The sequence below is a fragment of the Tachyglossus aculeatus genome, chromosome 23 (genome assembly GCF_015852505.1).
Source record: "Tachyglossus aculeatus isolate mTacAcu1 chromosome 23, mTacAcu1.pri, whole genome shotgun sequence".
Classification (NCBI taxonomy): domain Eukaryota; kingdom Metazoa; phylum Chordata; class Mammalia; order Monotremata; family Tachyglossidae; genus Tachyglossus; species Tachyglossus aculeatus.
The window spans coordinates 14,870,376-14,894,148 of NC_052088.1; the positions used below are offsets into that span (position 1 = coordinate 14,870,376).

The following is a 23,773-nucleotide window of genomic DNA, read 5'->3' on the forward strand; positions in this document are numbered from 1 at the left end:
AAGCCCTCGGGAGAGTATAACATAATAGAGTTGATAGACACATTCCCTGACCACAGTGAGCTTACTTACAGTCTGGAGGTGGAGAGACTTGTCATGGGCTGAGAACGTATCCACTAATTGTTGTACTGTACTCTTCCGAGCTCCTAGTACAGTGCTCTGCACATGGCAAGTGCTCAATAAATACTACTGCTTGATTGACGGAGCCTTACTGTTATAGTCCTTTCTTGTGGCACTCCCGGGGCTGACTGCGGTGGTTGGCAGCTCGGACTAGAGTTTCGGGGAAAATCCCAGGCTGTTTCCTTTACTCCACAGAAAACAAACTCAGGTCAGCACCACATAATAATAATAATAATAATAATAATAATAATAATAATAATAACTATGTGCTAAGCACTCACTGTTCTGTGCGCTGGATAACCTGAATGTCCTGCATCCAGTCTTTAAGATTTTTATTCGCACTCTGGGAGGCGTCGGCCCATCTCTCCTTAGTTATAAGGCCCATCTCTCCTTAGTTTATGAGAAGCAGCGTGGCTCAGTGGAAAGAGCCCGGGCTTTGGAGTCAGAGGTCATGGGTTCAAATCCCGGCTCCGCCACTTGTCAGCTGTGTGACTTTGGGCAAGACACTTAACTTCTCTGCACCTCAGTTACCTCATCTGCAAAATGGGGATTAAGACTGTGAGCCCCCCGTGGGATAACCTGATCACCTTGTAACCTCCCCAGTGCTTAGAACAGTGTTTCGCACATAGTAAGCACTTAATAAATGCTATCATTATTATTATTATTATAATTAAGGGGAAAAGAAGAAAAAGACTTTATCCAGAAGCAGATTTTATTGAGAAGCAGCATGGCATAGTGGATAGAGCACGGGCCTGGGAGCCAGGTCATGGTTTCTAATCCCGGCTCCGCCACTTGTCTGCTGTTTGACATTGGGCAAGTCACTTCACTTCTCTGTGCCTCGGTTACCTCATCTGTAAAATGGGGATTGAGACTGTGAAGCCCAACGTGGGACAGGGACTCTGTCCAACCTGATTTGCTTGCATACACCCCAGCACTTAGAACAGTGCATGGCACATAGTAAGCGCTTAACAAATACCATAATTATTATTATTATTCAGAGGAAGAACATACCCATAATATATTTATATTGTCTGTCTCTCCCTCTAGATGGTAAACTGTGGGCAGAGAATGTGTTTGCCAACTCTGTTATAGTGTACTCTCCCAAGCAGCGTGGCTCAGTGGAAAGAGCATGGGCTTTGGAGTCAGAGGTCATGGGTTCAAATCCCAGCTCCGCCAATTGTCAGCTGTGTGACCTTAGGCAAGTCACTTAACTTCTCTGGGCCTCAGTTACCTCATCTGCAAAATGGGAATTAAGACTGTGAGCCCCCCCCGTGGGACAACCTGATCACCTTGTAACCTCCCCAGTGCTTAGAACAGTGCTCTGCACATAGTAAGCGTTAATAAATGCTATTATTATTTTAGTACAGTGCTGTGCACACAGTGTTCAATAAATACCATTGATTGAGACGTATCAATCCAACAAAAAAGTCACAACCACAGATCTGTATTTAAGGGACAACCGGATGGCCTCCTTCAAGTGACTGCCCCGGGAGTTCCCGGGAAATCAGTCATTACCTGAGTTAAACTGTTGGAGCATTAACTCTGCTTAGTTGGGCTTTAGGGCCCATTAACTGCTAGGTAAATACCAATTTTCAAGGGATTACTGCTTATAAAACAGGCACTAAAAGTTGGAAGTTGTACTCTTTCAGCTTCTACTGGGTTCATACAACCCTTGTCATCATAGATAGATTTCCTCCCTATCAGAGGGTCTGGCATGGAAAAGTCATTGGTAATTGCAGGTACATATTCTTACGTTTAATTCAACTGTCATTCTTTATTCATGTGTGCAAGAAATGCTTTTTCTCACTGATAATCCTTAACAAAAAAAAAAATAAATTCTAGTGTGTATTACTATTTAATAGCCACTGGGTATATGGTCTCAGATTATTTTGTTTGAATAGCCCAGAGAGAAATCAGACTGCAATCTTGCTCTTATTTCTCTGTAATACAAGGACCCGACATGGGAGCTATAATGGACCAAGTTAAACATTAAACATTTCTGTTCCTAGTCATCTCTGTAGAGCCCCAAGGGAGACTTATGAGGCTTGACTCTCTGGGGACAAAAAGTGCAAAATCAGACCGAACCAATACTGCATCTTTTTTATTACAAAAACAAATTAAATAAAGTGGTGCTGAAACGGTTCCAAGGATACGAAAGGGAGGCTTGCAGAGCTCCCGGGGGTCACTGAGGGGGCCCCCCGGATAGGGAAGTGGGGGGCGAGAGAAGGGCGCGAGACACGGGAGGGTGGGTGGCAGATGGGTGCGAGGAGTCGTCCGCATTCAGAGCCTTTTCTTCATATTTGGGAGGTGATTCGGAAGGGTGTGGTGTGGCTGAAATCCCCGAAGATGAATCTGGCCCTGAAATTGTGTATACAGAATCACGCGCTCTGGCTGAGGCTGCACCCTGGATGGCAGGAAACCGCGCCCTGCAAGGACAGGACAGAAAAGGCTGTTAGCTGTGGGCTGGGAGCCTGCTGCCCCTCTGCCCCCTGCCCCGAACCCAGGTCCAGGTGCCCTGGCCGGGGGAGCTGGAGGTACTTGTGGCCACTTCTGCAGCCAGCTTGATTTCACCCAACTGATCATCATCATCATCAATCGTATTTATTGAGTGCTTACTGTGTGCAGAGCACTGTACTAAGCTCTTGGGAAGTACAAGTTGGCAACATATAGAGACAGTACCTACCCAACAGTGGGCTCACAGTCTAAAAGATCAATCAGTCTAAAAGATCAATCTAAAAGATCAATCAGTGCTGTTTATTGAGCGCTTACTCTGTGCAGAACACTGTACCGAGGGCTCGGGGGAGGACAGTACGATAGGATCAGTAGATATGATCCCTGCCCACGAGTTACTAGAGGAGAAGACAGCCGTTAAAATAAATTACAGATGGATAAGTAACTAAGGGCCGTGGAGGTTGGGTGAATATCAAAAAGCCTAAGGGGTACACAGACAAGTACATAGGTGACATAGAGGTGAGGCTGAATAAACTGAAGGCTTATTCAGGGAAGGCTTCTTGGAGGAGGTAGGATTTTAGTAGAGAAGCAACGTGGCCTAGTGGATACAACACAGGCCTGGGAGCCGAAGGACCTGGGTTCTAATCCCAACTCTGCCACTTGTCTACTGTGTCGCTTTGGGCAGGTCACTTCACTTCTCTGTGCCTCAGTTCCCTCATCTGTAAAATGAGGATTAAGACTGTGAGCCCTATGTGAGACAGGGACTGTGTCCAACCCGATTAGTTTGGATCTAACCCAGCGCTTAGTACAGTGCCTGGTACATAGTAAATGCTTAACAAATACCATTGTTATTACTAGAGCTTTGAAGATGGGGAGAATGGTGGTTGTTAGATATGAAGGGGGAGAAAGTTTCAATCAATCCGGTATTTAGTGAGTGCCTACTGGGTGGCAAACACTGTACTAGGTACTTGGGAGACAACAATTCAGTAGAGTCGATAGACACATTCCTTGCCCACTAGAGATCTTTTTAAACCTCACATGACTCCATCTCATTGTCTTCCATGTAAACAGATGTGTCTGTCTTGATCAAGAATGGGATGTTTTCATTTGCTTCAGAGTAGCCTGCTGTGGCTCGTTTTGCTATTTTGGTTTTAGGGGTGGGGGGGTGGGGGGTGCTGCCCAAAGGGCCCGGAGCAGCTGCAATCTAAGTCGTTGCTAGTTGAGCCCGTCCTGACGATTAGCAACAGTGAGTGGGGTGATGCTGGTGCAGTGAATCCTAGTGTGGCCTGGCAGGGCCTCCGGTCGTAAAAATACCTTCTACAAACAAACCTAAAATGGAGATTTAGTTTCTTAACTGCAGAGTTGATCAATCAATCAACTGTATTTATCAAGCGCCTGCTGTGCGCAGAGCACTGTACTAAGCACTTGGGAAAGTACAATATAACAGACACATTCCCTGCCCACAACAAGCTTACAGTCTAGAGGGCAGAAAGTCTGGGCTGGACTGAATGATGGAATATTGAATGATGGAATTAGAGTCCTGCCCATTCAGGCGGCCCCCCCCCCAGTCCAATGCCCAAGTCTCCCCCGGGTCAGCTGCACAGGAGAGCTGGCATCTTGTACCATGGAGAGTCTGGCCAAAAGGTTATAGAGCTGGGCCAAACTGCCAAGCTCCACCGCTGCTCACCCTCAGGGGAGGGCGGGAGGCCATGGGGCCTTCTGATGTGAGGCGGGTGTCGCAACTCCTTGGGCAAATGCATTTAAACTGTAGCCCAGACCTGCCCTGCTTCACCCTCCTTTCCTCCCTCCACACCCTAGTCCTGCAGGGCATTCCGAGAAGCAGCGTGGCTTCGTTGGCTAGAGCCTGGGCCTTGGAAGGACCTGCGTCCTAATCCCGACTCCGCCACTTGCCCGCTTTGGAACCTTGGAAAAGTCACTCACTTGACTTCTCTGTGCCTCAGTTACTGAATCCGTAAAATGGAGATTAAGGCTGTGAGCCTTGTGGGGGATATGGACTATGTCCAATCGGATTAACTCGTATCTATCCCAGTGTTTAGTACAGTGCCTGGCACATAGTAAGGGCTACACATAGTAAGTACCACAAAAAAAATTCTGGCCCACTTCATAATCAGCAGCAGGGTACGCTTTTTATGTGCCAAATAGTTTGCTTGCTAAGTGCTGGGCTCGATGAAGGATAATTGGATCAGACCCAATCCCTTTCCCCCATGGAACTTGTAATCTACGAAGTAGAGAGAAAGAGAGAGAGAGGCCTAGTAGACCACTAGGCCTCCCTGCCTGCCCATTGGTGTCTTCCCAGCGTTTGAAAAGTTACAGGGCAGTGGGCCGGAGGACCAGGGGAGGAACCAAGAGGAAGGAAGACATATTAGCCGGGGGAGAGATAAGAAGATCACTCCCCTTCTCAGGGAGTTGCCAATTAGTGGTATTTGAGCACTTACTGAGTGCGGAGCACTGGATTCAGCACTTGGGAATATACAGTATGACAGAGTTGGTACGCACATTCTCTGCCCTCAAGGTGCTTACAGCCTTAAGGGGACTGTACGGCAGCCAGCGGTTCTCTGGCCCTCTGCTCAGGAATCAGGGCCCTGAATGGCAGCTTCAAGGGAGGCTAAAGAGTCCTTGGGCCTCCCTCCCACCCTCCCCACTAAGAAGCATTGAACCCCAGGGAAGGGAAGACTCAAAAGACCCAACACGTTGATTCTGGAGGATAATAATTACTGCCCAAGACAAGTTTACAAAGCTCCAGTGGAGGTTTCCAGATTGGGGGAGCCACCAGGGATGTGTTCATGTTGGGAGGGGGCCACCTCTCAAGGCTTTGGGGGCTGGGGCTACCCTCAGGGGGCTGCTGAGCATGTGGGGAGGGAAGAGAGACTTCCCCCACCCCTCAGGGAAAGAAGAATCCCCAACAACCCCCCAATGACTGGGATAAAGCTAGGAGGAACTTGGGTCTGCCCTGTTAATTTTGTAGAGCAGAGGTGTGCCGTTCCCATGGAAGGGGCCCACCTGTTTAGGAGTCACATACCCAGGTGCTGAAGGGACTTTTTCATAGTGATAAGGAAGTCATTAGTTGAATGGCTATCTGCCTTGGTAAATATTTGTTTGGGCAGAGCTGTCAAAACACAAGCAGTGCTAATTTGAAAATGTCCTCTGAGGTCCAAAAGAGTTACAATTTTAAGACACCAAAAGGCTTTTGGGGCTGGAAGCTGCTGGGTTTGTGTAGTGTATGGGGGATAGGGTGAATACTACCTCATTGAAGAGTACCACTCGTATTGTACTTTCCCAAGCACTTAGTACAGTGCTTTGCATGCAGTACGTGCTTAATAAATACGATTGAGTGAAATTGCTGTGCAGACCCTTCTCCTCTCTGCCCCCAGGGGAAAAACCAGACCCAAACCAGACCGGCTAGTGTAAAACCAGGCAAATGGCCACCAGATATGGCAGGTCAGTGGGGCACTTCCTTTTCTCCACGGCGAGCAGAGATGGTTTCACAGAAATGCAGTAGTTTTAGCTACAGACAACTCTAGGAGAATCTGCCTGATCCAGGCATAACGGTAGCTCTGAGGCTGTCCATGCAGAGATCCTTAGCTAGTGATGGTATTTATTAAGTGCTTTCAAGGTGTCAAGCTCTGTGTGGTGCACTGGCATTCATACAAGATGATCAGAGCAGACATATTCTCTGTTCCACCCAGGGCTCACACTCTGAGAGATACAGAAAGGGAAGTATCTTTTCCCCATTTTACAAATGAGGAAACTAAGGCCAAGAGAGGCTGTGTTCATGCTTTGTTGTCTGTCTCCCCCTTCTAGACTGTGAGCCCGTTGTTGTGTAGGGACCGTCTCTATATGTTGCTGACTTGTACTTCCCAAGCGCTTAGTACAGTGCTCTGCACACAGTAAGTGCTCAATAAATACGATTGAATGAATGAATGAACTTATCTATGGTAACTCAGCAGGCCAGCAGCAGAGCTGGGACTAGATGGCTTAGTAAGAACTTAGCACCATGGGGAAGTGGCTGGATATGCAGAGTGGAGGAGACCTTTTTCCTCCTTTATCTCTAGACTGTAAGCTATGGGCAGGGAACCCGTTTACCACCTCTGTTGTATTGTACTCTTCCAAGCACTGAGTACGGTACTTTGCACACAGTAAGCGCTCAATAAATACCATTTATTTAGAGAAGCAGCATGGCCTAGTGGAAAGTGCATGAGTCTGGGAGTCGGGGGACCTGGGTTCTAATCCTGACTCTGCCACCTGTCTGCTGTGTGACCTTGGACAAGTCATATGTGAAATGGGATTCAGACGGTGAGCCCTATGTGGGACATGGACTGTGTCTAACCTGATTAGCTTGTATCTACCCCAGTGCTGAGTATAGTGCCTGGCACATAGTAAGCACTTAACAAATACCATTTAAAAAATGATTGACTATCTGCCCTTCTTTGGATTTTCTCTGTTGCTTCTCCTCTGTTGACAGTTCCAAGTAAACATTTTTTTTATTCCCTTCAACTAAGTGCTTACTCTATGTTAAGTGCAGGGTTGGAGAAAAGATGATCAGATCAGACCCAGTCCTTGTCACATATCATAATTATGGTAGCTTTTTAAGCAATTTACTATGTGCCATTCATTCATTCATGCAATCGTATTTATTGAGCACTTACTGTGTGCAGAGCACTGTACTAAGCGCTTGGGAAGTACAAATTGGCAACATGTAGAGACGGTCCCTACCCAACAGTGGGCTCACAGTCTAGACTGTGAAGATGTGCCAGGCACTGTACTAAGCGCTGGGGTGGATACCAGCAAATTGCGCTGGACACAGCCCCTGTCCCACATAGGGCTTAAAGTCTTAATCCCCATCCGGTGCTTAGAACAGTGCTTGGCACATAATAAGCGCTTAACAAATACCATCATTTTACAGATGAAGTAACTGAGTCACAGAGAAGTGAAGTGGTTTGCCCAAGGTCACACAGCAGACAGGTGGTAGAGCCAGAATGAGAACCCATGACCTTCAGACACCCGGGCCTGGTTTCTATCCACTAGACCAATATGTTTCTTATTGATTCATTCATTCAATCGTATTGATTGAGCGCTTACTGTGTGCAGAGCACTGTACTAAGCGCTTGGGAAGTACAAGTTGGCAACATATAGAGACGGTCCCTACCCAACAGCGGGCGCTTACAATTTAAAAGGGAGGGAGAGCAGTGATTTACCCTATTTTCCAGATGGAGGAACTGAAGCCCAGGAGTTTCAGTGACTTGTGAGTGAGGACACACCCAGACACAGAAACAAACACATTCATATTCATTCTCATATTCACTGTTTCATTCTCTCTCTCTCTCTTCTCTGTCTCCTAGTACCAGGGCCTCCTGACTCCAGGTCCAGGTTCTCTCCACTAGGCCATGCTTATACCTTTATTGTAGGGCCAAAGCCACTTAATTGTAGGAGTTTTTGTTAAAAACACTTTCTTTCTATGTGCCAAGGACCGTACGAAGCACTGGTGACGATACGAAAATCAGATCGAACACAGTCCCTGTCCCACACAGGACTGACACAGAAGCAGCGTGGCTCAGTGGAAAGAGCACGAGCTTTGGAGTCAGAGGTCGTGGGCTCAAATCCCAGCTCTGCCAACTGTCAGCTGTGTGACTTTGGGCAAGTCACTTAACTGCTCTGTGCCTCACTCATCTGCAAAATGGGGATTAAGACTGTGAGCCCCCATGGGACAACCTGATCACCTTGTAACCTCCCCATCGCTTAGAACAGTGCTTTGCACATAGTAAGCGCTTAATAAATGCCATTATTATTATTATGGGGGAGGGAGAACAGGTGTTTAATCCCCATTTTACGGAAGAAACTGAAGCACAGGGAAGTGACTTGCCCAAGGTCACACAGCAGGCAAGTGGAGGATGTCTGTCTCCCCCTTCTAGACTGTGAGCCCGCTGTTGGGTAGGGACCGTCTCTGTATGTTGCCAATTTGTACTTCCCAAGCGCTTAGTACAGTGCTCTGCACACAGTAAGCACTCAATAAATGTGATTGAATGGATGAATGAATGACCCAGGATTAAGACCCTGGTCCGTTAACTCCCAGACCTGAGCTCTTTCTACTAGGCCATGCTGCTTCTTTGGAATTGTCCTTGTAACAGGACACTTGACCGAGGTGTGTTATCGATGGGATCTCAGGAGACTGAGGAATTGGTGAACTAATGAAATATGGCAATCAGAGATAGCACCAGATTCGCAAATTAGGATTTGACGTTTCTATCCTCAGCTCTGCCCTGTCACTGTCAAGTTACACAGCCTCTCAGAGCCTCAGTTTCCACCATTCTATAGTAAGAGCAGTTTATTCTACCCATACTTTTGAAATTCAAATACCTAGATGAAAAGGGGGAAGAGTGTTGTAATCTAGGATGTAACAGTGATTTTGTGGATGTTTCTGGCTCCTTTGTTTTAGGCAGTACAGAGATTAGAGGTTCTCCAAAATGCAGAATTTAGCTCTGATAATACTCTCCTTACTGGCCCCCATGCAGAGAAAATTTATGAAAGAGCATATGTAAAATACTTGAGATTTCTTTGGGTAAGGCAATATACAAACAAAATGTAGTGCTTTTCTTTTTTAAATGAAAAAGTACAGTATCAAATTTTTCCAAGTTCTGGACGTAGTTATAAGAGAGAATGTAGCTCTAGCCCAAAAATGTTCACATAATTGGCAGGAATGTATATAAGCAATCTGAATGGAATACCCCAAAATTATCCCAAAGCCCTGAGAAGTCATTTGTTGAGCATTTTGTTTTGGAAACCGAAGTGGAACGTCTTACCCATAATTAAAAATACTGTAATACGGTGGAGGGTTTTCACTCAGAGGCAAACGATGAACCACAGGACTGGATCCTATCGAAGATGTGGAAGACTCAGAAAAATAAGGTGGTGGCGGAGGAGGGAATATTATCACTGCGTCACCTACAAAGACAAAATCCTTAGTTAAGAATCCAATCTCTTTGGAATCCACTGGAAGAAAAAGATGAACTAAAGGAATTGAATGCCCATGAGGGGTCATTCCTTATCCAGCCCAATCCCAGCCCCCTAAACACACACACACAACTCCCCGCTCCCCGCCCCAAGCTAGGCCCAATCCAAAAATAATTTTCCAGCTCTGTCTAATATCACGTTTTCTTTAGTGCCCTATGAATGTATTCTCTTCAAAGCCTTTCCACGTTTCCAACCTGAAACTTGAAATTCAACTCAATTTGCCTGTCAAGGGTAAAGGGCACTGTTTTTCCTCTAAACTAATCATTAGGGGAACAAAAGCCATCCCAAGGGGCTTCCCCCTCTGCTATTTCATTTGACGTACAGCTAGGACCTTCGGCTAGAGCTGCTAACGTGGCCACGACTCGATCATTCCGAGAGCCACAAAGCCATGCTTTGCTTGTAGATGGGTCGGTAAGACAGGCCAAATAACTTTCGAATGGCAGGAGCAGAGTCAGCTCCTCGATCCCCAGTGGCATTAACAACTCTGGCTGCTGCTCATTACATTTCCGCAGGTCCTTTCAAAAATCCACCGGACAGACGGATGCTTCAGCAAAATGCATCTGGGCCTCGGTGAGCTCCCCTCTCCCCTCCAAGTCTGCGAAGAACAAGCTAAAATTCGGTCCCGACCCCTCACTCTCACCGCCTCTGGCATTCCCTCAGGCGGCCATGCCACTCTTTACTCCAGTTACTCAATTTATAAATATTTTTTATCAGTTACTCACCTTATAAATATTTTCTATGCTTGTCTACCCCCTTAGAGTGCAGCATGGCTTAGTAGCTAGAACCCAGGCCTGGGAGTAAGAAGAACCTGGGCTCTTATCCCAGCTCTGCCACTTGTCTGCTGTGTGACCCTGGGCAAGTCACTTCACTTCTCTGGGCCTCAGTTACCTCATCTGCACAATGGGGATTGACAGTGAGCTCCAGGTGGGACACAGACTGTGCCCAACCTAATTAGTTCGAATCAACCCCAGGGCCTAGTACAGTGCCTGGCACATAGTAAGCACTTAAAAAATACCACTGAAAACAAAACAAAACCCAGAAAGCACACTGTGGGAGGGATGCATGTCCTGTGCTTCTGCTGAATGCTGAGTATACTGCATTGTTTCCTGAGGGCACTAGTGTGGCTCAGTGGAAAAGAGCACAGGCTTTGGAGTCAGAGGTCATGGGTTCAAATCCCGGCTCTGCCACTTGTCAGCTGTGTGACTTTGGGCAAGTCACTTCACTTCTCTGGGCCTCAGTTACCTCATCTGTAAAATGGGGATAAAGACTGTGAGCCCCACGTGGGACAACCTGATCACCTTGTAACCTCGCCAGCACTTAGAACAGTGCTTTGCACAGAGTAAGCGCTTAACAAATGCCATCATTATAATAATAATAATTATTATTATTATACATCATTATAATAATAATAATAATTATTATTATTATAATGATGGCATTTGTTAAGCACTTACTCTGTGCAAAGCACTGTTCTTTTAAGTAGTAAAATAAAAGTAGTAAAATACTTTTACTACTACTGCTACTACTAGCTTATGAGCCAAGACCCAGGAATGGGCTGGGGGGAGCCATAGTCTTTGGGGGATCACCAACCAATCAATAGTATTTATTGAGCATCTACTGAGTGCAAAGCACTGTACTAAGCTTTTGGGAGAATACTATAGAATGAATAGGCACGGGTCCTTGTCCTTAGGGAGCCACAAGTCACATTCTCTGATCCTAGCTAGCCCCAGGCCATGCCCCTTGCTGAGTCAAAGTGCCTGGGGCTCCTTGGGGACTTGGTGGCTTTCTCTCCGGGCCGCTCCAAGCCCAGGCCCAGAGAATCTCAGGGCCTGGGTAGACAAGCCAACTTGAGCAATTCAGGTAGGGTGAGAGTCGGGCCAGTCCCAATATTGGGAATATATTTCCAGATTGTCACCATATCAGCACAAAGCTTCATTTCCATTGGTGGCCACTGACCTTTGACCTCCCAGAAAGCTAGAAACAGGAACTTGGTTGGCAGGGCTGGGAAAGCATGCAGAGGGAACAGTGAATGGGTTCACAGCCCTAAACCACGGGACAGGGCAGATCCCATACTGGTTGAAGTCCCCCCCGCCCCCGGCCCCCGTGGCAGAAGCAATAGCTCTCTCTTGCCATGTCTCTCTGTCTCCCCCTTTTTAGACTGTGAGCCCACTGTTGGGTAGGGACCGTCTCTATATGTTGCCAGCTTGTCCTTCCCAAGCACTTAGTACAGTGCTCCGCACACAGTAAGCGCTCAATAAATACGATTGAATGAATGACTCCCCACAGCACATACGTATCTATTTGTAGATACCTGTAATTGATTGTTTTATCTATTTGTATTAATGTCTGTCTCCCCATCTAGACCGTGAGCTCCTTGTTGGGTAGGGACCGGCTCTATATGTTTCCAACTTGTACTTCCCAAGCGCTTAGTACAGTGCTCCGCACACAGTAAGCACTCAATAAATGCGATTGAATGAATGAATGAATGAATGTGACTTCCAGGGTGCTAAGGGGTACCAGTGGGAGTGCTGGAGACAGACAGAGGTGGGAGGTGAGAGTTGTTAGTTTTGATTAACTGCCTATTAGATGCGAAGCAGGAGCTCTGGGCCCTGTTCCAGTGCTTGTCTTTCAGAAAAGCCTGCCCAACCTAGGCCCACTGCCATGCAGATGGGGCCCTGCATGGCCTCTGCTGCTCTCACTCCTTGGTTATTCAATCTGCTGACTCAGGGGATGCCCCTTTTCCCCCCACCACCCAAAAAACAAAGCACAAGGTTCTCCACTGATCTTGCTGCCGGGTTGCGGGGCAAAACATAGGCAGTGCTAAATGACGGTCATATTCAATTCCACAAGAAACGAGCCAAGTTTCCCAAAATCCAGATCTAGACAGGTTTGCCAACCAGATGGGAATGCCCCCGAGGGTGTCACGTCAGCGCCACGTTGCCCAACCTGAGAGGAATGATCAGTGGGGCCGAAATGGGTTTTCAGAGCACCCGGCGCTCCCGGCTGCTTTCAGTCAGAGGACAGGGGTTCTCTGGGAGAGCTAGCTCAAAACAGCCTGTCGCCCACAGAGGCGACATGACGCGATGGGGGTCTCACGAAGATGGTCCTGCTCACCACCTGCCTTCAAGGAAGCCAGCTTCCCAGGCTTGAGGGTTCAGCGGGGTCTGCCCTCCATTTCTGGTCTGCCCTCTCCACTGTAAGTGCACTGTGGACAAGGAATGTGACTACGTACTGTTGAATCACACTCTCCCAAACGCTTACTACAGTGATCTACACATAGTAAGCACTCATTAAATACCATAATGATGATTAATTTCTGGGGAAATTCACACAAACCTCCATACAAGCCTCCTGTGGGTCCCCAGAGCCTAATTTGTAAATTCCCCCAATCTACCATATCAAAACCCCCTTATTTAGCATCAAAAAATGAACAGTGGTGGGCTCCCATGGAGACACGAACTCATGCACAAGTGTAAGAGAGGCAGGGCATTACAGTGGTGGTGGGGCCTAGAGGAAGACCCCAGAACTGGGAGTCAGTCGACCTGGGTTCCAATCCCAGTTCTGCTTCTAATCCCAGTTCTGCCACTGGCCTGACGTTTGACCTTGGGTACGGCACTTACCTTCTCTGGGCCTCTGTTTCCTTCTCTGTCAAATGGGGGTAAAATACCTGACCTCTCTCCCTCAGCATGGATCAGGGGAAAGGGCACAGGCTTAGGAGTCAGAGGTCATGGGTTCTAATCCCAGCTCTACCACTTGTCAGCTGTGTGACTTTGGGCAAGTCACTTCTCTGTGCCTGTTACCTCATCTGTAAAATGGGGATTAAGACTATAAGCCCCATGCGGGACACCTGATTACCTTGTATCACCTCCTGGGGCTTAGAACAGTGCTTGGCACACAGTAAGCGCTTAACAAATACCATTTATTATTATTATGTGTGGAACAAGGATGTTGTCTAGGATGATCCGTCAGTGTCCTGGACGGTCAAGGTTTCTCTCTCTCTCTCTCTCTCTCTCTCTCTCTCACACACACACACACACACACACACACACACACACAAATGCAATCACAGGAAACGTTCATTCTGGATCAATAAGGTAAATGTCTCCATCCTCCCAAGTACAAACCAAACTAGAGACCCCACATTCAATGGACGCCAGTCAGAATGAGGCAAAATTGAAATCCCGACATCCCCTGCAGCAGGCCCTTAATAATATTAGTAGCAGTAGTAGTATGGCATTTGTTAAGCACTCAGGTGTCAAAACACTGTCCTAAGCGTTGGGATAGGTACAAGATAATCAGGACTCACAGTGTAAGTAGGAGGGAGATCAGGTATTGAATCCCCATTTGGCAGCTGAGGGAACTGAGGCACAGAGAAGTGAAGTAACTTGCCCAAGGTGCACAGCGGACAAGGGGCAGAGCCAGGATGAGAACCAGGTCTTCTGACTCCCATCCACCAGGCCGCACTGCAACACTTCTTGGCTGCCGCGCTGTGCTGGAAAGCCAAACCTAAGGCAACAGTTCTTTGGGCACACAACCACACCAACAGGGCTTTTGGCCACTGAGGGCCCATTCTTGCTCCCATCAATTTGTCACCTGAAGGGGCCGGCCCTGCCCTGAGACTTCCCTTAGGAAAGACGCTTGGTGGAAAAAGCGGACTACAGTCCGTTAGACTCCCCCCGCCTCACCCCAGACCACAGGATTCCAGAAGAAGCCAACACAAAACTTTGGATGAGCTTCCCAGTAACCTCCCAATGCCCCCCGCCTTTCCAGAAATTAAGCTGGGTTCGGAATCAGTCCCACAAGACTTCCTGGTTTCCTGGGATTACTTTGTTCACCAGCCAAAGCCAAAGAGAATGAATGTGTCCTTGGGATCGGAACAATGAATGACCTGGGAAATATGCTGAAGGCAGTGAGGGCCCTTTCCAATGCTGGGCTAACCTCTCCCAGAGGAATTCTAGGATTCTCAACAATAGACCGGGGTTGGTGGTGGGGGGAGCACACAGGGACCTGGGAACTGTGAATCTGACCTGGACAAAGGAGGGGCTCAATCACAAGGCTTCTAGATTCTTCCCGCGTAGATGACTTGTTTGGTGACTGTGTGTAAATCCCAGCTTCCTTATTCCACCTCTTCATTAGTAAGGCAGAAATAGAACACTAGACTTTAAGTTCCTCGAGGGGAGGAATTGTTATCGACCAACTCTACTGTATGGTACTCTCCCAAGTGCTTAGTACAGTGCCCCTCACACAGCAAGCGCTCAATTCATTGATGGAATAATGACATAGCTTTAAAGCCACAGAAAGAAATAGCTTGAAAAAATGATTTGTAAAGAGCTACTGTGGCAGCATGGCCTAATGGATAGGGAGTCAGAAAGACCTGGGTTCTAATCCTGGTCCTGCCACTTATCTGCTCTGTGACCTTGGGCAAGTCACTTCACTTCTCTGTGCCTCAGTTACCTCTTTTGTAAAATGGGGATGAAGACTGTTAGCCCTGTGTGGGATAGGGACTGTGCCCAACCTGATTAGCTTGTATCTACTCGAGGGCTTAGAACAGTGTCTGGCACATTGTAAGTCCTTAACAAATACCATAAAAAAGTCTCAGTACATACTTTATTCCCATCTTCAGCACTTATGTACACAGGAATATTTATTTGTAAACACAAGCATTTATTCAGCTATGTCCTGCTATATTGTTCTTCCTTCTGCTTCCACTGCAACTCATTTTTGTCTGTCTCCTTCGTTAGACTGTAAGCCCTCTGAGGGCAAGGAAAACACTTCTTGCTTCTGGGCACTCATTTGTTTGCACTTATTTGGGGCCAAAGAGCACTGATGAAGGTGATGAGGAAGTGGCTCTTTATTTGCAAATGTCAAGGCGACACTTGCCAATCAGACCTGAATGGTAAACTCAAGGGTGGGGCTAATAGTAAGGGCAGTTACTAAGCCCCCACAGAAGTGCAGTGCACTGTACTGCACTGTAGTCGCTGCGTGGGAAACATATATTTGGGCAGGTGGCTCTAAAGGGAGCAGTGGAGGCCCTGGCCTAAGTGCAGCTGGTACATTGCAGAGTGGGGGCAGGGGTGTGTGTGGGTACACACGCGCGGTCACACCATGGCCCGCCGTGGAATCAGCAAGGACCCTGCAGCCTGGAGAAACCAATCCATCTGACAGTCACGTCTGGACTTCTGGAAGACCCTCCCTCCCCGTAAGCCCCCGAGGTCAGTTACCCACCTACTGTGACTTGAACAGGCTCGGGATTCTGCGATCGCTGCTCCTGGTTTTCCAAGCCGTCCTGGCCGGGCCCCAAGTTGTGTCTTTTCTTAATGTGGGCAACCACGAAGAAACACAACCCGATCAGCACTATCAACGGCCCCATTATCTGAAGGGACAGAAATCCACAGCCCCGGGACTCCACACTTGCGGAGTCCGTCTGGTTCCCCTGGTCCGAGTGCCACCCCGGGTGGCAGCTGGGCACCCAGATGCCCAGGACGCTGATGAGCATTCCGCTGGTGAGGAACAAGAAGCCGAAGATGAGGAACTGGGCAAACTGGCGGCTCTCTCCACAGATGAAGAAGCTGTCCGGGTCCCAGGTGGAGCCCCGGCGCTGCCGCTCTCGGAGCTGGAGCCTGGCTCTCGAGCGGGCCAGGATGATTCCGCTCGCCCCGATCACCGCGCACGACGGGCCAGCGATCTTCAGCATGGTGCCGCAGTCCGTCAGAGTCTCGTACTGACAGGTCTGGAACCCGAAGATGGACAGCAGGATTCCCGTACAGAGCAGCACCACACCGAACACCAGGAGGAAGAAGACGATCTTGCTCCCACGTCTGCCCTCCGCGTCCTCCGCGGGCTCCGCTGGGCCGCTCGCCGGAGACATGGCCGACGGGTCCCTTCCGACCGCGGAAGGCTGGCCTTTCACCGGACTCGGGGTGCGGTCAGGTGATGGAGACGATCAGCAGCTCTGTGAACGGAGACTGGGGAATGAAAGGGGAGTCCGGTTCTGGGCCCCGTTCCACCCACCCTGCTCGCCCCTGCCCTAGTATGATCATCTCCTAACCTCTCTGCCATTCTCCCGCAGACCCCAGTGACTGCACTCACGCAAACACACACATACACACCTGGAGGCTCTGGACCCCCCTCCCGCAGTGGATGGCTCTCAGCCAGGTCTTGTCCCCACACTGCTGTAAACCAGCTGTGGCTCCAGAGACCCTTGCAAAATGTATACTGGAAGAGTGTTAGAAAAAGTGAAAAGGCTGAGGATTTGGGCAACGGTGGTGGCCACAATCGATAGGTAGCATTTATTGAGCACCAACTGTGTGCCGAGCCCTGAATCAAGCACTTGGGAAAGTACCAACTTGTACTTCCCAACCGCTTAGTACAGTGCTCTGCACACAGTAAGCACTCAATAAATATGACTGAATACAAGAGAATTAGTAGACATGATCCATGCCCTCCAGGAGCTTTTTTGTGTGTGGTATTTGTTAAGCAGTGCCAGGGGCTGTACTGACCACTGGGGTAGATACAAGCTAAACAGGTAGGACACAGTCCCCGTCCCACACAATCTTTATTCTGATGACTTGACACCTGTCCACATGTTTTGTTTTGTTGTCTATCTCCCCCTTCTAGACTGTGAGCCCGTTGTTGGGTAGGGACCGTCTCTATATGTTGCCAACTTGTACTTCCCAAGCGCTTAGTACAGTGCCCTGCACACAGTAAGCGCTCAATAGATACGATTGAATGAATGAATCTTAATCCTCATTTTACAGATGAGGGAACCGAGAAATGAGGCGACTTGCCCAAGGTCACACAGCAGACAAGTGGCAGAGCTGGGATGAGAAGTTCACAATCTATTTGGTTTGGGCATTGCTCCTGGGTGGCCCTGGTTCTCACCTCCTCCCCAGGTGGGATTTGCAACATTCAAAGTGGAAGATGCTGCTATTGCACCCACATTCAATGATCCCCCCCGCCCCCCAACCTTGGTCATTTCAGAACAGAAATCCACCTCCATTTCCAGATTCTACAATGCATTTCCAAGAAGCCTAGAGAAATGAGTTAGTAGGAAGCCAAAGAAAATCTTGTGCATGCTATAATAATAATAATAATGATGGTATTTGTTAAGCGCTTACTATGTGCAAAGCACTGTTCTAAGCACTGGGAGGTTACAAGGTGATCAGGTTGTCCCACGGGGGGCTCACAGTTTTAATCCCCATTTTACAGATGAGGTAACTGAGGCCCACAGAAGTTAAGGGACTTGCCCAAGGTCACACAGCTGACAATCAGCAGAGTCTGGATTCGAACCCATGACCTCTGACTCCAAAGCCCGTGTTCTTTCCACTGAGCCACGCTGCATCTCCAGCTTTATCGTTATGTTATCTTTCGGCGATATTGACCAAAGGAAAAATGAAAATATTATCGAACAGAGGCAAAGGTTTCTTGACAAAGCTGATAAAATAAGCAGGTCTGGATTCTCCCATCACAGGGCACCTGCCTTGCAAATCCATTTTCTCACCTCTGAAAACACCTGGTGGCACGGCTGGAACCCGTTCTCCAAACTTCCTTGTTACAGCACTTTCCCAGTCACTTGACCCTCATGAACAATTTGCCCTTTTACATTCTTACCCCATGATGACTTGTTTCAGGGGTGGCTGTAATAGCAGTAAAGGTATTTACTGAGTGCCCTTTGAGTGCTGTGAACTGTACTAAGCACTTGGGAAAGTACCGCACGTAGAACTGACACTGTTCCCTCCCCAAAGAGGCTGGCACAACAAGGCTAAGTTTAAATAACCGGCTCAAAGGGATAAGAAAGTCCATTGGGACATCCAGAAAAGCACCTTCAGGCACATTTTGTTGCCCTCCTCAGCGACCAACTGAAACTCACTTGAAAATGAACAGCTGATACCCCCAAATCACAAGTTACAAGGTTTCCAAAGCAGATAAAACGTGCCTGGAAAAAGAATGCAGAAGAAAGCAAGCGGTAGAAATGCCAGCCCCCTCTCCCAGTCACTTTACCACTCCAGAAAGAGGGGGTAGGGGGCCGGTTTGTTTTTAAAGCACCTATTTTTCCAGTCATCCAGTACAAGCTCAGATGGTTTTTATTTACAAAGAGACCTGTCCAGAGAGTCGCCCCCGCCTGCCGCAACCCACTGCATAAAAATGTGTAGTCGGCTCAGACTTCATTAAACCTAGAATATGCAACCTTAGCCAAGGCAGGTAGTCTTTTCCCCGAGGCCCAAAGAAGAAAAATGTTTTCAAACATTCCGGGGCACACTAGTAAGGTTTATTAGAAGGTCCAATCAACCCTGGGGGCCTCCAGTCAAAATTAGACACATGAAATCAAAGCAGTAACGTCTCCCCCTCTAGACCGTACGCTTGTTTCGGGCAGGGGTCTGCCAATTCTGTTGTATTGTCCTCGCCCAAGCGCTTAGTACAGTGCTCTGCACATAGTAAGCACTCAGTAAATACCATTGACTGATTACACTGGGTTATGATTGATTTGATAAAGTTGGGCACAAAGGTGGTCGTGTACTTCACCAGAAAGTTGGGGTGAGCTAAATAGAGTGATGAGAAGTTGGCAGCCAAAGAAAGTGCAGTTAAAATGGGAAAGAATGCACATTCTAACTAGAAAAACAACAACTTCTGGTTCACACCTCCCCTATCCGGCTCTGGCCGGCATTAATCTAGCTAGTAAGCTGAAACACAGAGGGAGGGTTGCATGTTTTCTTCACGCTCTCTGAACCAGTCACAAAGACAGGCACAGCTAGGACTCTCCGTTTTGGTTTTAAAGATAGGAGACCCAGATCCTCTGTTACGAAAACCTGAACAAGAACTCGTGCAGCTCGGGATACCAGTCGACTCTAATGTTGAACACCGCGCAACTTCAACATGCCTTCCAAGCCATAAAAAGAAATACACAAGCGCCCACCTGGCATTTTAGTTTGACCTTGGGCAAACCCTACACCCAAATCCCTAAATACAGCCCCCACCCACTCCTCGACCCACCGTTCTTGCCTTAAAAATTATAGGTGCTTCTTTCTTGTGGCTGTTGGAACCGTCCAAAGAAATCCTCTCCCAACCAGTCTGTCAGAGGCATCCCCGCACTGCCAGAGACAGGATCAAACGTGCCAGATCTGACCTCGGCGCCACGCCAACAAACATCTCCGGTACAATGCCTGCCAAGCCCAAAGCACCTGAGGTTGCTGAGGGGAACAGGGATATTCAGTCAATCGTACTGATTGAGCGCTTGCTGTGTGCAGAGCACTGTACTAAGCACTTGGGAGAGTATGATATAATAAACAGAGACGTTCCCTGCCCACAACGAGCTTACAGTCTAGAGAGGGTACGACAGGGGAGTGGAGAGCCGTGGTCCAGCTGGAATCTGGGTTATTTCTCTTGCAGGAAATGGGTAGATCTGGCCGGAGCCCGAGATAGGCAAATCGGTGGTATTTATTGGGCGCCGACTGTGTGCGGATCCCGGTAATAATAATGATGGCATTTGTTAAGCGCTTACTACGTGCCAAGTACTGTTTGAAGCACTGGGGGAGATACAAAGTAATCAGGTTGTCCCATGTGGGGCTCACAGTCTTAATCCTCATTTTATAGATGAGGGAACTGAGGCACAGAAAAGTGAAACGGAGCCTACTGTTGGGTAGGGACAGTCTCTATATGTTGCCGACTTGTACTTCCCAAGCGCTTAGTACAGTGCTCTGCACACAGTAAACGCTCAATAAATATGAATGAATGAATGAATGAAATAGCTTGCCCAAGGTCACACAGCAGGCAAGTGGTGGAGTCGGAATTAGAACTCAGGTCCTCCGACTCCCAAACCCACGCTCATTCCACTAAGCTTAATAATTATGGTGTTTGTTAAGCGCTTACTATGTGCCAGGCATGGGTACATCTACCCCAGCGCTTAGAACAGTGTAAGTGTAAGCACATAGTAAGCGCTTAACAAATACCATCATTATTATTATGACTACAGTGGGACAGGGTGGCCCATTCATTCATTCATCCAATCGTATTTATGGAGCGCTGACTGTGTGCAGAGCACTGGACTAAGTGCTTGGGAAGTACAAATGGGCCACAGAGAGAGATGATACCTACCCATCATGGGGCTCACAGTCTAGAAGGGGGAGACAGACAACAAAACAAGTAGATAGGTGCCGAGACCATCAGAATAAATAGAGTTATAGGCTATATTCATTCATTCAATCATATTTATTGAGCAAATACTGTGTGCAGAGCACTGGACTACTAAGAGCTCACCTCCTCCAAGAGGCCTTCCCAAACTGAGCCCCCTTTTTCCTCTCCTCCTCCCCATCCCCCCCACCCTACCTCCTTCCCCTCCCCACAGCACTTATATATATATTTGTACAGATTTATTACTCTATTTTACTTGTACATACTTACTAATCCATTTATTTTGTTAATGATGTGCATCTAGCTTTAATTCTATTTGTTCTGACGACTTTGACACCTGGCTACATGTTTTGTTTCGTTGTCCATCTCCCCCTTCTAGACTGTGAGCCCGTTGTTGGGTAGGGACCGTCTCTATATGTTGCCAACCTGTATTTTCCCAAGCGCTTAGTCCAGTGTTTTGCACACAGTAAGCGCTCAATAAATACGATTGAATGAATGGAGACAGACAACAAAACAAGTAGACAGGTGTCAATACCGGCAGAATAAATAGTTATAGCTATATTCATTCATTCAATCGTATTTATTGAGCGCTTACTGTGTGCAGAGCACTGGACTAAGCGCTTGGGAAGTACAAATCGGCAACAGAGACGATCCCTACTCAACGACGGGCTTCCTGTCTACAAGGCGGGGAGACAGACAACCACGAAGCTGAAGGCTTAGAGGTGGTCGGGGGCACCGACCCCGCCTGATTCCCCGGAAAGTTTCGGGGTGGTTCATTTATTCTTTCAATAATAATAATAATAATGGCATTTATTAAGCACTTACTATGTGCAAAGCACTGTTCTAAGCGCTGGGGAGGTACAAGGTGATCAGGTTGTCCCACGGGGGGCTCATAGTCTTAATCCCCATTTTACAGATGAGGTAACTGAGGCACAGAGAAGTTAAGTGACTTGCCCAAAGTCACACAGCTGACAACTGGCAGAGCCGGGATTTGAACCCCTGACCGTACAAATCTCAATCGTATTTACTGAGCACTTACTGTGTGCAGAGCACTGTACTAAGCGCTTGGGAAGTACAAGTCGGCAACATATAGAGATGGTCCCTACCCAGCAGCGGGCTCACAGTCTAGAAGGGGGTCTTAGAGAAGCAGCGTGGCTCAGTGGAAAGAGCTTTGGAGTCAGAGGTCATGGGTTCGAATCCGAGCTCTGCCAATTGTCAGCTGTGTGACTTTGGGCAAAGTCACAACTTCTCTGTGCCTCAGTTACCTCATCTGTAAAATGGGGATTAAGACTGTGAGCCCCCCGCGGGACAACCTGATCACCTGGTAACCTCCCCTGGGCTTAGAACAGTGCTTTGCACATAGTAAGCGCTTAATAAATGCCATTATTATTAGAAGGGGGAGACAGACAACAAAGCATATTAACAGAATAAAATCAACAGAATAAATACGTACGAGTAAAATAGAGTACTAAAGATGTACAAACATATATGTGCCTCAGTTCCCTCATCTGTAAAATGGGGATTAAGATTGTGAGCCCCACGTGGGACAGCCTTGATTACCTGTATCCCCCCAGTGCTTGGCACATAGTAAGCACTTAACAAACACCAACATTATTATATATACAGGTTCATTCTTTCAATTGTATTTATTGAGCGCTTCCTGTGTGCAGAGCACTGTACTAAGCACTTGGGAAGTACAAGTTGGCAACATATAGAGACGGTCCCTACCCAACAGCAGGCTCACAGTCTAGAAGGGGGTCTTAGAGAAGCAGCGTGGCTCAGTGGAAAGAGCATGGGCTTTGGAGTCAGAGGTCATGGGTTCGAATCCGGGCTCTGCCAATTGTCAGTTGTGTGACTTTGGGCAAAGTCACTTAACTTCTCTGTGCCTCAGTTACCTCATCTGTAAAATGGGGATTAAGACTGTGAGCCCCCCGGGGGACAACCTGATCACCTGGTAACCTCCCCAGCGCTCAGAGCAGTGCTTTGCACATAGCAAGCACTTAATAAATGCCATTATTATTAGAAGGGGGAGACTTTAGACTGTGAGCCCACTGTTGGGTAGGGACTGTCTCTATATGTTGCCAACTTGTACTTCCCAAGCGCTTAGTACAGTGCTCTGCACACAGTAAGCACTCAATAAATACGATTGATTGACTGCTCTGCACATAGTAAGCGCTTAACAAATGCCATTATCATTATTATTATAACGTATAGAGATGGTCCCTACCCAACAAGCGTGGCTCAGTGGAGAAGAGCACGGGCTTTGGAGTCGGAGGTCAGGGGTTCGAATCCCAGCTCCGCCACATGTCGGCTGTGTGACCTTGGGCAAGTCACTTAACTTCTCTGAGCCTCAGTTGCCTTATCTGTAAAATGGGGATTAAGAGTGTGAGCCCCATGGGGGACAACTTGATCACCTTGTATCGACCCCCAGCGCTTAGAACAGTGCTCTGCACATAGTAAGCGCTTAACAAATGCCAGCATCATTATTATTATTATTATTAACAACAGTCTAGAAGGGGGACTAGAAGATCCCTCCCTCGCCCCTTCCTTACCTGGGAGCGGCGGGCGTCCGGAGGAGCGGCGGGGAGGGAAGGAGGAAAAGAGGGAGGGAGGAGCCGCCCGGTTGGCTCCGCTTCCCCGTGTGCCCGGCGTGGACCTGGGCATTTATAGGGCACCCAAGCACTCACACCTGGGTGGGGGGAGGAGAGGAGCAGCAGCAGCAGCAGCAGTAGTGGGTGGCTGTGTCCTAGAGAAGGGGACCGGTCAGCAGAAGCAGCAAGAGAGGGCAAGGCAGGGCAGCTTGGCTGTGCCCATCATCACCGTGCCCATCATCACTGTGCCCATCCCTTGGCCGGGCGCTCAGTGTGGTCCCCAGCCCGGAGGGAGAGGGCATCTGTGACGTCACCGGGGGCCCGGGCGCTCCTGATTGGCTGGCCGCCGCGGCGCCACCCGCAGCGGACCTGGGAGCCACCAGGGGGCGCCCCGGCCGGGCCCGCCCCGCTCCCGGGCGCCCCCTCGCGGAGGCCCGGAGTTGCGTGAACGAGCAGGG

At 48.3% G+C, this 23,773-nt stretch overlaps 1 protein-coding gene across 1 annotated transcript; it reads right to left on the reverse strand.

The window, feature by feature from the left end:
* Positions 1-2,212: 2,212 nt before the first annotated feature.
* TMEM171 (transmembrane protein 171) lies at positions 2,213-22,989 on the reverse strand. Its single transcript, XM_038765819.1, has 4 exons — positions 22,952-22,989; positions 15,823-16,549; positions 9,387-9,528; positions 2,213-2,543 (listed from the first exon to the last, which is right to left on the reverse strand). Exons 2-4 carry the CDS (start codon positions 16,463-16,465, stop codon positions 2,300-2,302), a joined length of 1,029 nt encoding a protein of 342 aa, XP_038621747.1. The 5' UTR covers positions 16,466-16,549; positions 22,952-22,989; the 3' UTR covers positions 2,213-2,299.
* Between the last annotated feature and the right edge of the window lie 784 nt (positions 22,990-23,773).